Here is a 13,385-nt window from a genome sequence, read left to right as displayed (position 1 = left end):
TGTGACATTTGCTGTCCCCTGGTAACTGTCCCCTAATAGTCCTAAGCCTACAACTCCAGAAAAATGGCATCATGTGAGCATAAGTCCACAGAGGAAAGTTAATAAAGCAAATGCTTAGCACACATGTTTTAGAGAGTCTATTATGCTTTTTTTCTATGAAAATCAAATTCTCTGTTTAATTTCTGAGCATAATAATTTCTAACCACTGATCAGTATATTCTAAAAGGTGCTAGCCCATATGCAGCAAGATTTATAAACACCCAGGCAGAATGAGTTCCCTTTTTCATAACTCTCCAACCATTAATCATCATTGATTACTAATTCTGGTTCTATCTCTGTGAATAAGTTAATACTTTACCCTGAATAGGCTAATTTAGAGATGGATCATCCTGCAGCTAATTCCAGATCAAGGACACCTCCATGCTTTAAAACAGCTTTATATCAAAAGCCCTGTAGGAGACAATCATCAAGACCAAGCAGAATGGGAGCTGTAAGAGGGCATAAAGTCAGGGGACTTCAGGTTTTTAGGATGGGACAGGTCATAGAACCCGTCTAAAGGCTGAGGGGAAGGATCCAGAAGCTACAAGAAAATGCAAATCCAGGGGACAGTGGTAGTGAACCCAAAGAGGGTGATAAGGGATGGGCCCCAGGGCATTGCTGGAGGGAAGGGTGGGAGGGGAGGCAAAAGCCAGAGGAAAGAGGACCTCAGAAAGAAAAGGGAAGGAGAGAGAAAGGGAGGAAAGTAGGCAAAGAAAGTGTCAAGTGTAGGAACATTTTAAAGTAAGTTTAGGTGACATTAAATATGGAGGTAAGGAACCATGAATTCTTTAGGACCTCGTCTCCAAAAGGTTTGGAATCTAACATAATTATACATGGAAAATATACTCAGAGATTATATTTGATTCTGTTTAAAACATTTTAATTGACTTTTTTTCTAAGGAATATGCTGAATTCATAATGGAGGAGAAAGAGATTATTCAGTCAGATTGACTTTTTTGTGGAATTTCAACTCAAAACTACTTGAATCCCAGCCTTTGACAAAGTTACATTATCAATGGAGTGGTGCGGGGGAAACTTCAAGGAAAGAAAAACTCAAACTGTAAATTATCAGGTTAATTCACAGTGTGGACATAAGAAATAGCAAAGACACAGTCTGATATTTGGTTTGCAAAGTGAGAAAAGAAAGCATATTAAATTCTATAGAATAATCTTTTCTGATCACAGAAATACTAAGAACTCGATAGTTTTTTGGTGGTTTTTTTTTTTTTTTTTGGCTCCAATGACTTGTAAATATCTAGAAGAGCCCAGATTTTGAAGCCCTGAGGACACTTGCTAAAACTCAGAAATTTGGCACTAGTCATTGCACACAATTTGGGTTTTCTTTCAGAGTTGATATCTTACCAAATACAGCCATCTGTGTTCCCTCTGGGAAAGGTTCAACTGTTCTATTGCCATTGACATGATGTTTGGCTAGAAAAAAAAAAAAAAAGAGGGAGAGAAGGAAAGAAAGAAATACAAGTTAAGTGTAAAGTTCCACACACATACTAACACATGTCATTAAATGTGTCAAAGAGTCTATTTCTCATTTTTAGTTAGAAGCGGCACCAAAGCTTACCCTTTTTAAGAACGCTCCAATTATTTTTTTTTAGTCTCAGTGACTGAAGATCCTAGAAATGATCTGGTTCAAGCTTGTGGCTTTACAAAGAAGGGTGCCAGGGTCGGAGCTCATACAGAGCTATACAGCTAGTTGCCAGAGCCAGCCCAGCCCAAAAGCTCCCAACTCCTAGCCCAGGGCCCCACTGCACCAGGCCAGGTCCTAAAGAACAAGGAAGCTCTGGGTTCCAGGGTGAATTGGGGAGGCTTTCTCTGAAGACTCCTGATGATCACAACATTGACTCAATCAAGGAAGTGAGCCGTGAAGACAGCAGGATAACATCAGGGCCAATTTTCCAAAAAAACAGAATAGCAGAACACACCATTGCAGTGTTGCAATTCAAGCACTATTTCCAGGGGCCACAGACACTTGGCTGCTTAAAGATGGATGGATATCCCAGTGCTTCTTACTACCCTTCATCCACCCCAGTTCCCTCCACCAATCATCCTTCCCACCCTGTGCATATCAAGGACTTAGAAATAAAAAGTGACCAGGTTTGGTTTTCCAGCATTAACTTGTTCTCAAAGCCTCCCAAAATGCAGTCAGATAGAGAAAATCTGAGTATGTCCAGCTATGAGTATTTTTTAAATATCCTCAGCAATTTTTGCATGTGGGTATTTATGTTGAAAATACATAGGAATGGCTAAGAAGCTTTGACACTGCATCACATAGCACATATATTTTGATTTCATGGGTCACATTAGATTTATGGAGCACTGGCAAAGGGCTCAGCACCACAGCTAGGCTCTGAGGGGCCTGAGGAGAGTAGGACACGGTCCCGGCGCTCTTGGAGAGTACAATTATCAAGAGGCAAAAATGTCAAACTTGACCAGAAAGCTTACAATTATGTGCTAAGTCCTAGAATGGAGACTAAAGGTATTGTAAAAATTCACAGCAAAGAAACAGTAAGCTGGGAGGTGGGAGCCAGCAACCTGGAGGAACTATAACTAGTGCAGTCTTAAAGGAGAGGCAGGGTTTGGAAAGGCAGAGGTGAGGAAGCTCCTTGAATGAAAGCCAAGAGTGAGGATGTAACCAAGGCATCATCCAGGGCCGGAATAAAATCTAGTCTGGGCTTCACAGAGGTGATATGTTAAGAGGCAGTGGCAATGAAGGACAGATTGGTAAGCAGGGACCAGGTCATGGAAGGTCTTTAGAACCCCAGCTAAACCCGCAGGAACCCAAGGCAGGCCCTGCAGCACACCACAAGTCTTTTAGAACCTAAAGGTTTATGAGGCTCAGGCAAGTTTAGACAATCCCTTCAGAATACCATCATTCAGGGGCTTTCACTGGTTCCTAAGTAATGGTGGCACTATCCTGGGAACAGAAAACCTGGAGGAAGGGAAGAGGCTAGCCCAAGTCCCAGGTGGCCATGGGACCTTGTCAAGCACTCATTAATATGGTTAGGACCATTAGTTGCTAAATCCAAAGAAATATGATGAGGCTTGATGTTGAGGTCATAGTTCTGTTCTATCGTCAGAACCCCACACCCCCTGCCAGCGGTTCCTAAAAGTGTTTGCCTTTACACATATCAAGAGTTGTAAACCCATTCAAACTCTTAAATCCACTAATCTCACTCATAAGAAGTTAACCTAAAGAAACATGCAAGAGGGAAAAAAAGGTGACACACATAGCAATATTTATTACTTACAATAATGATATCTTAAAATCAACTTAATATCTAAAAGTACTAAAATTGCTTAGAAAATTATAATTCATGATTTGTCAAAAGCATGGAATATCATGCAATATATTTTATTTTTTTAATGTTTATTTATTTTTGAGAGAGAGATACAGAGTGTGAGTGGGGAAGGGGCACAGAGAGAGGGAGACACAGAATCCAAAGGCAGGCTCCAGGCTCTGAGCTATGTATCAGCACAGAGCCTGACATGGGGCTTGAACTCACGAATGTGAGATCATGACCAGAGTCAAAGTCAAACACTTTGACCAAGCCACCAGCACGCCCCAATGCAACATATTTTAAATATGGCATTTGAGAGATATTTGAAATGTATATAGAAATGTGAAAAAATATTTGGGACAAAGGTATCGAAAACAATCTTATTGTAACACTGGATGTAGATTATAATGAAAACTAATTAAAATATGAATGCTTATAGGAAGAGAAATGTTCCTCTGGCAGAGAAACATACAAAAATGAAAACAACTAGGGAGATTATAAACAATATTTGCCTTTATTAATTTCCATTGTCATTGTAGATTCTAATTTTCTAAATGAAAATAGGTTTGGATTTTTAAAAATCAACAAAATTCTAGATTAAAAAATTTTTTGCTACAGTAAGTACTTGGTTTCCCAGAACAAAGCTTATTTATAGCCCAGCTGAAATGCTATACACTTACAGTGAAAAGTGTAGCCTATTTGACACCTCCTCGCGGACAGCTCAAAAGCGCCTCCAACAAAAGATGACCTTCCACTCTAAAGATGGTGCTCTTCCAGCATCCTCACCTCTGGGAATAAGACTGCCATTCTACTTTCTAGGTATCCTTGCCCGTTCTCTAGCCCTCACTACTCACATCTAATCTATCACCAAATCTAGTTACTTTCACCTTCCAGACATCCAGAATCCTTCTACTTCTTCCCTTCACCACCCAAACAAACCATTCCTCTGCCCAAGACTCCTATGAATGCCTCTAGCTCATCTATGTCCCTGCTCCAATTCACTATTCCCAATGCAGTCACAATTACCTTTTAAAAAAGAAAGAAAAATTCTGATTGCATGGCACAAACTCCCCAACACCTTCTCCCACCTTCTATGGCTTCCCACTGCTCTTATGTTAACATCAAAACTCTAACATGGCCTTCAAGGACCCTCTATCACAGTCATGTTGCTTTCCTAGGACCAAATACCTTCTTCTACAACACTCACCAGAGTTCCACCCTATACTTAGTCATTACCTGAACAAGAAGACTATAAGCACAGGAAGGACAGGGCTCATAGCTCCTTTGGTTCATCATTTCCATAATCCTAGCCTAATGGGGACACAGCATTAAATAGCTGTTCAATAAATAGCTGTTACATTAATAAAGGAAGATAGAAACAGTACAAAAAGAGAGTCTAAAAAGTCTCTCTTCAGTCATTATGAAAGCTTTATTATTTGATATACTAAAGACATAGCTCTCTTTATATGTACATATGTCCCTTACACAAAAATGATCATTTAACATGGCCATCCAAAAATAGTCTCTCCAGCCAGGTGGCCAGGAGACCAAGGAACTCCTCTCTGTTCTACTCTATAAATGTGTGCCCCTCTTCCCTTCCCATTCATCTACTCTCATCTGAGAAGGCAGCACTGCCAGTGGAGCCAAGAAGACTAGAAATCCTACCTGAACCGGAGAAGAAGGAGGAAGTTCATACGCAATTCTCACCTCAATGTTAAGGTTCCCCTAGACCCCGTCTTTTATTCTAGAGCCTGAGGCCCAAAGATGACAGGGTCCGTAAACCTAATTTTGAATTTTTTTAATTTTTATTTCTTTTTGAGAGAGAGAGAGAGAGCACAAGTGAGGGAGTGGCAGAGAGAGAGAGAGATACACAGAATCTGAAGCAGGCTCTAGGCTCTGAGTTATCAGCATGGAACCCAACATGAGGCTAAAACTCACAAACTGTGAGATCATGACCTGAGCGAAAGTTGGATGCTTAATGAACCGAGCCACCCAGGTGCCCCTGATTTTGCATTTTCTTCTGAACTGCAGCTGAATCAGTTACTGGACAGCAAAGACACAGCATTAGCCAAGAAGAGATAGCACAGTATCAGCAGCTAAGGCCATGGGCTCTGGAACAAGACTGCCTTGATTTTGAACCTCAGCTCTCCCACTTACTAGCTATTGGAATGTGGCTTAGTCCCTTAACCTATTTGTGCCTCAGTTTCCTCATTTGTAAGAGTTTCTTCATTGTAAGATTCCTCATTTGTACCTACCTTGAGGGCTGCTGAGAATTAAATTAGTTAATATATTTACAGCACTTAGAACAGTGCCTGGCACTTGGGAAACAACTCTTAACTGTTAGACTAGCATTATCATATGCGTGAGCTTTATTTTTCACAACAAAATCTGAGTCAGGAATGACAAGTACATGACACATGATGTACCTATTCTCCATGCCCATGCTCATGGCAGACATTACTAATCAACCACAGCATACTTTCTCAGTCCCCAAATGTGACCAAAAAAATCTTTTCTCAACCTAGCATCCCATAGAGTCTCTTCTTATTTAGATGTATGTGCATATATGATGAAATTCTTTTGTCATTCCTGGTCTAAGTGAATAAAACAGAAAGATGGACCCCAACAAAAAGCCATTTTCCTTCTCATTTCTACATGAAAAAATGCAATTAAAAAAAAAGATCCTTTGAAAATCTCCAAAACTCTACATACAGCTTTAGGAATAAAAGAACCGGGGAAATCTGAGTGCTACTTTCCATTCCCTGATGCAAGAATGGTGAGTTCTTAAAAACCAAACAATGGCAGTTCTACTCCTAGAAATCGAGGCTTAGCTCCCAAGGGCACTTTCCTACCGAAGCTCTGCTGAGGCAAGTATTCAGGGGACAAAGAACCAGAGATCCTTTAATAACATTAGATAAGTCAAATAAGATTGGGGGAGGAGGCTAACTTAGGGACTTAATAAGCATTTTTTTTTTTTTCAAAATTGGTGGCACATGTCACCACGGAAACAATCAAACTAACTAAACAGAAAAGTCATTCATTGATTGGGTTCTGACTATTGATTACCAGCAGAGCATGAAATGGAGACAGGAGTGGGTCACTAACAGGGACATCTGTTGCGCAGCCACAGCAGGGCGGATGCTTCCAATCTGGCTGGATGGGCAGATGTCCCTGCCCCCACTCCATGGGGGCACGTTCCAAAGCCACATGCTCCAGGAGGACAACCTCTGCTGATGGCCATGACGTGTCCTCAGTCAAGGGTATATGAGGACAAGGAATAGATTTTCATTTATCTTGAAAGCCCAGTGCTTGTGGAGCGGCGAGGTTAATTAGAGCAAGACTGGGTCAAAGTCAACCATCAGAGAGATTTCGAAGGGGATTTGGGGGACATGTTTAAAAGCTTCAGAAGAGGATACTGACACTGTTTTTTCTTTAGTTTTGTGAATATCTAATCCACTTCAAACTTTATGAGTGTTTTCTTCCTTGCAGATAATACAATAAAACTTTCAATAATATACCTGCAATAATACAAATTCAGACATAAACCAACAGTGATTAGTTCCATGTCCTGTGCTCAAACCGAGAGAGGTAAAATTGTATCTTCTGGGTGAGGAGGAGAGTGTAGGGACGAGAGGTAAAATGGCAGGGAAGTGGGAGGCTGGAGGGTGGGCCCCTAGACCCTCACTATCTCCTGTAGGGTCAATCCCCTCCAGTCTGGGTGTCCATGATGACACTCCCGAATTCGAGACTCCAGGAACTGTTGCTGCTATCCTGGGAGTCCTGGTCAGCTGCTGGACCCAGAGCCATCCCAGGACTCGGGCAGCCTTGTGTCAGACTAAAGCCTCAGTGCTACAGGTCAGTTAACAGTGCAAGCTCCTCCCAGTCACATTATTAATCCTGAAAAAGCCAACCCATACTTGTCAAGTGTTACTATCAATCATTCATGCTGAGAAAAAAACCTATCGGAGATGATTAGCTTCAGTTGGGGCCGCAGTAAAAGTACCTTTATTTCATTCATATGGTAATAAATATCTGTCAAACCCCAAAACAATATATGGTCTCACATTTCCTCTCATTGTCTGTTTCTTTGTGGCTCTTTCTCTGGGTCCCAAATTCCTAGGATCTCAAGGTACAAGTCAGGCTGGAATTAAGCAGGATCCATATTTGGCCCCCAAGCCCTAGCTTTGGACCAGCCCTTCCTGTCTCCAGCAGAAGGGCCCTGTATTATACTGATGGAGCATTTGGGGCCCTAGGTCCTGCCAAACTGCCCTCTATAGCATTTTAAGGATGATCTGACAACTGTGACTGTGAGTTTGAAAAGAAAGAGGAGCCAGAGTCCTGAGGGTGTGCCTGTCACCGGGTCACTGAAATATGGGACGGGTATCTAGGAAAAGAGAGGTAATAATGCTTCTAGTCTCCCATGCCCAGAGGCACTGTGGTTTTGTACTGTTCCTATACACTGTGGTCCTTTACAGTTGCTATAATTTTTAGCTATGGTGTTTTAAGATGAAAGTCAACCCAGAGTGGGTTTTGCCCCAACAGTGTACTCTGTATGTGAGGAGGGGGAAGACTGGGAAGTGACACAGCAGTGGGAACATTACTGGGACATTGCTCAGTCTGAGGGCCAACCTCTGCTCTCTATCCATCCTGTGTCTAAAGAAGTCCGGGTCTTTCATATCAACTGGTGAAGTGCACTACGAAAGGCAGGTGGAATGTGTGCTAGGAGAGGCTAGCAAGGAGTCCCCAGTAAAGGCAATGGTGGGAATGAGACAAAAGTCCTCAACTGATATGAGCAACGAGAGGTGAGCTTTCCTCTCATTGCTCTAGGAGGAAGGAAGTCCAGCCCTCACTGCCTTCCTCACGTGGTGACCAACAACTATATATTAATGGAAGCTGCTCTAAAAACAAGGTAAATTGCATGAAAAGCAGAAGAAAATCAGATGAAACAGTTTAAGATTATAGTTCTAAGGAAAAAAATCATATATCACTCAGGATTTTATCCCCATGCCTGGACTGCTATCCTTCCCCCAGTTAAATCCCATCCACCAACACAACTCCAGTCTCCCTTCCCTTTTTGCTCTGCAGGAAGCAGACTGAAGCTCCATGTCTTGGCCACTAAAGGAGCTGATGCCCCAGCTCCAGCAGCTCTCGCACCTCCCAGGGTACCTCTGCTTGAGCTTGAACTTCACAATGTCAGAGCAGAACAGGGCAGAACAAAGCAGGGCCTAAACCCCAGCATACGTGAAACACATTTTGGTGAAGCATAAGCTAATACTTAGGGCTGGGGTCTTCGGTTCGTATCCACTGGCAATTACATCTTGAGTGTTTAATATGTGCAGGATACTAGGTATTGTGGGAACAAAGATAAATTTCATAGATCCTACACTAAGGGTCTCCATTTAACAAACAAACTTGTTGAGAGAACCCTAAGGGGAGACTCCTAGTTCAAAGAATGAGGCAGTGAGGATAGGGCTATGTTTTAAGAAGAGTAAAGCATTATGCAAGCATGGGACATTTTTATTTTTCAAGTGACTGCTGTATTTTCTGAGGTCTGCTCAGTGCATAAGACCATGAGTGTGACTACAAACCTGGAACAGACACACCAAACGGACGTACCCTCAAACAAAAGCCCTTTTCTGTTCCTAAGAAAAACTGGCCTAGAATGATCCTACTGTGTTTCTGTGTCCCCAGGGCCACAAGAGTGTCCTGAGGGGGTGAAGGAAAGTGAACACAAGGGTACCCACGACTAGAGTCCATGAGGCAAGCCAGAAGCCCCAGAAACCAGCATCGGAAAGATTTCTGCATGCGCCCAGGTAGGCTTGCCACAATTCTGTAAAAGACAGCCATCCCACTGCCTTAGAGAAAGTGGAGAAAGACAGAATGTGCATCACACATAAAAAATTCTAAATAGATAAGGAACAAATAGATACATGAATAGATGCTCAACCACATGAGATACTATTTTTAATTCATGAAAATGGCCAAACTTACAAAGCAATGCTAGGTACCAGTAAAGTTGTAGGGAGATAGGCCTTCACATGCACTACTCATGAAGGTGAGAATTCGACACAATACAGCAGAATACAGTCTATTTGGAAAGCAATCTGGCAACATACATCAAGAGCGTCAAAAGCATTTAGATCCCTGACCTCATAATTCTAAGTGTGATACCTACCTTAGGAAACCAGAATGGAGGCAAAGCTTTCCAAAGATGCTGACAACAGAACTGCTTATAATAGTGAGAAACTAAAAACAACCTAAGTGGCCCAACAAAGGGAGATAATGAAGTAAACTATGAGACACAGTTCTAAGGTAGAATACTGCATACTAATTTTAAAAGTATGATCATAAATAGGTTTTGTTCATGGCATCAGGAACAGTAAAGGTAAAGTTACATGGGGAAAAAAGCAATACATAAATAAGGATCCTACTCAATTAAGAACAAAGGCACAGAAAAATGATTAGAAGGAAACAGAATGCAGAGGTAAAAGTGGCTGTCTCATATGCTGAATTATGGCTGATTTTTCTTCTCTCTTTACGCTTTTATTTACTTCCAAATTTTTCTTGAGCAAATACTTCTTTGATAATCAGTAAACCATAAAAAGTAGAAAAAACTACAAAGCAAACTTGATAAAGAAGAAATCTAGATCCTATCAGGTATACTTTCAAGTTATAAAAACCTAGGGGCACATGGGTGGCTCAGTCGGTTAAGTGTCCGACTTCAGTTCAGGTCATGATCTCACCGTCAGTGGGTTTGAGCCCTACGTCGGGCTCTGTGCTGACAGCTCAGAGCCTGGAGCCTGCTTCAGATTCTCTCTCTCTCTCTCTCTCTCTCTCTCTCTCTCTCTCTGCCCCTCCCCTGCTCACTCTCTGTCTCTGTCTCTCAAAATAAAATAAAGACATTTAAAAAAGTTATAAAAATCTAAACATTTTCCCTGAGTAGAAAGAGCAAGAGAACACAACAAAACCCTCTTAAATGAAAATAGCCAATGAGCAGATTATTTCCTGATTAATCACCTAAGGCCTCATCAAAGGCCATTTTCATTGCAGTTTTAAGTACCTTGAACGCTCTGTCTTGCTCCTGGAAGGCACTGCCCCCTAAGTGATTAGTGCTGGAGCTGTCCTGGGGCTTCCAGACTAACTCAAATCAGCTGTATCACAGGCCTGTTAGATCCTCTCTGATGAGGGCCATCTCAGACATTGTCCCTCACTTGGGTAGGGCTCATGAGCTACTGAAATCATAGGCAGGCATGTGAGAAAAGGTGAATGAAGGTTAACAGAGGAATGGGACATATTTCTGCCCTGGTAAGTCAAGGCACAGGGATCCACATCCTGTCCCAATAACATCACAGTTCAGAAAACAACTACTGAACACCAGTCATATGCCAGGCACTGGGTTTACTGTCAGCGTCACAAAAATAGTAAGACAAGGGGCACCTCGCTGGCCCAGTACAGCATGAGACTCTTAATCTCAGGGTTGTGAACTCAAGCCCCACACTGGGCATGGAGCCTACTTAAAGACTTAAAAAAAAATTTTTTTTAACAAAAATAGTAAGACAATACCTGCCTTCTCCTTCTCCTCCACTGACCACCAACCAGGCCACTTGTTAGGGCTGCTGATCAGGTTTACCTACACAAGGTTCCTGTGTTAGCAGCACCACCTACAGCTCTTAATGCATCCTGTTACCCCATATTATCAGACTAGCATGAGTTCCCACACTACATTATCCCAATAAAGCATTCCATTATCATTCATTTTATTTTTAGAAGAATTCCATTTTTAACCTTTGTAATGGTGTTATTAGTTGCCACATTTAGGAACCATGTCTAACTTAGGCATCTGTGATATGCATGTAATATTAACTGATGGAAAGTTTCCAGCTGACTTTTATAAAAATCTCCATGCTCCCTTTTAAGCCATGTAATTCCTAATGACTACCAAAATTAGATAATTTTGAGAATAGAAATTCCATTTAAAATAAAGTTATCTTAAGGATTAAAATCTACACGTCATCCTGATGAATGTTACATCTCTGTGAATAGGAGAGCTGAAAACAGTTGTACTAAAAAATGGGACTGCAAACCAAAATGATCTTTTATTCTAAATGCATGCTTCCTACTGATCCTAAAACATGTTTGGATTTATAAGATGAGTGTTAAACATAACTATAAAGGATAACACAGAAATCGTACTTTTTAGTATTATTTTAAAAACTTTGGCCTTCGGGGTGCCTGGGTGGCTCAGTCGGTTAAGCATCTGACTTCGGCTCAGGTCATGATCTCACGGTTCGTGGGTTCGAGCCCCGCATCAGGCTCTGTGCTGACAGCTAGCTCAGAGCCTGGAGCCTGTTTCAGATTCTGTGTCTCCCTCTCTCTCTGATTCTCCCCTGCTCATGGTGTCTCTATCTCTCTCTCAAAAATAAAATATTTAAAAAATAAATAAATAAAAAATAAAAATAATAAAAATAAAAACTTTGACCTTCAAAGACCTGTCGGGGAACCTGGCTTCCCTGGCTTACACGACTTTGGTGCCTTATTCATAGATGAAGCAAAATTATCTACAATTTCCCCAGCATTTGTCAATGTCAATTCTGCCACATTAAAATAATCAATGTTGTGCAGAGTATCCAAGTCCTGTGAATGTAATTCTGGCATGAGACCACAGAGATGTTTTCTCAACCCATCATCAGAGTGCTAGGATCACTTTGGAGCCCAACAGTATGCCTCTAATACCATTAAGTCGGCTTTTACAAATGGTTCTGTACACCACATGGAAATGTGGCAGCCACAGCACGCAGCAGACCCTCTTTCTTCTTCCTTGTGAATCTGTCAGCAGCCTTCAGCAGGAAGCACATTGCCCCTTAATGGCACATAGGCTGCCTGAAGGTTGCGAGAGGCACGGTTAGCTGTCAGTCAGCCAATGGGCAGGAACAGTCCAGTACCTCCCCCTTCCCTCCACCCCCACCCCTTCTGACAGTGATAAATGATCAGGCCCTCTGCTCAGCTGAGCCTGACTGGTCCAGACCTCCCCTTGCAATCTGTTCCAGACCAACACTAACCTTTCCCCCCAACAACCTCCATCAGCACTACAAAAGGGCCTGCTACAGGGTTAAGGTCAGATTTGTTTGCTTTCTTGCTGCTGTTCTTTCAGGAAAAGGAATTATTATTTCTTTCTAAATAGAAGCTCCTAATCAAAAAAGGAATATGTTGTTATAAACCTTATGGGAGACTTGTCTCAACTCTCTCCTTACATTAAAAATGAAGGAGATACAGCTAAATATGGAACTTTAAGAAGGAAGAAGAATAGTCCTAGATATAAACATAAATGTCAACTTAGCTTCCATTAAAATCAATAAGCTGTTGATTATCTGTTGGTGGGATAAGGAGAAGGAGAGAAAATATTCTAAGGGGAATAAAATATTGATAAAGAGACAGAACATTAACACTGAACATTAACAAGATTCATCAGAGACTAGCTTCTATAGTACATTTAGCTCATGTACAAAGTCGTTTCATGTACAAAGGATTGTTTATAAACAGATTGGCACCAACTTTTTGCATAAAATCATCTTTGCCACGGAATAATACGCACCCATTATAAAGAATAAGGCAGCTCTACAGCTAAGGACATGGACCTACAAGATGTACCACTGATAACTGGAGGAGAGGGGAATATATCAACAAGCAGGATAATGTGTATGATGCACTAAATTTATTTTTGTTTCCAACATTCTGTCTTTACTTTTTGAACTTTGGTCCATGTGATATAATATATTTTCAAAAATAGAAATTAAAAAAATAGAAATAAAAAAGTATTTTTTAAAAATGTTTTATTTATTTCTAGGAGAGAGACAGAGAGACAGCATGAGCAGGGGAGGGCCAGAGAGAGAGGGAGTCACAGACTGAAACAGGCTCCAGGCTCTGAGCTGGCAGTCAGCACAGAGCCTGACGCGGGGCTCGAACCCACGAACCGCGAGATCATGACCCAAGCGAAAGTCGGACGCTTAACCGACTAAGCCACCCAGGCACCCCATAAAAAAGTATTTTAAATGT

The 13,385-nt window shown here is 41.5% G+C and overlaps 1 protein-coding gene across 5 annotated transcripts in view; it reads right to left on the bottom strand.

Annotated features, from left to right (window-relative positions):
• The window catches only part of MSRA (methionine sulfoxide reductase A), a 445,744-nt gene that overhangs the window by 267,753 nt on the left and 164,606 nt on the right, over nucleotides 1-13,385 (bottom strand). For 4 of the 5 annotated variants that reach the window (XR_013336409.1, XM_077769707.1, XM_077769705.1 and 1 more), the window contains exon 2: nucleotides 1,402-1,470. The exons of the other annotated variant lie outside the window; for it this stretch is intronic. Coding sequence is in view for 3 of the 4 variants with exons in the window: in XM_077769707.1 (XP_077625833.1) it covers nucleotides 1,402-1,470 (69 nt within the window). In the remaining variant the exon portion in view is untranslated. The remainder of the gene's footprint in view (nucleotides 1-1,401; nucleotides 1,471-13,385) is intronic. 5 annotated transcript variants of the gene reach the window in all.

The sequence above is a fragment of the Crocuta crocuta genome, unplaced genomic scaffold (genome assembly GCF_008692635.1).
Source record: "Crocuta crocuta isolate KB4526 unplaced genomic scaffold, BGI_CrCroc_1.0 scaffold551, whole genome shotgun sequence".
NCBI classification, from domain to species: Eukaryota; Metazoa; Chordata; class Mammalia; order Carnivora; family Hyaenidae; genus Crocuta; species Crocuta crocuta.
This window is presented reverse-complemented; position numbering and strand designations above follow the sequence as displayed.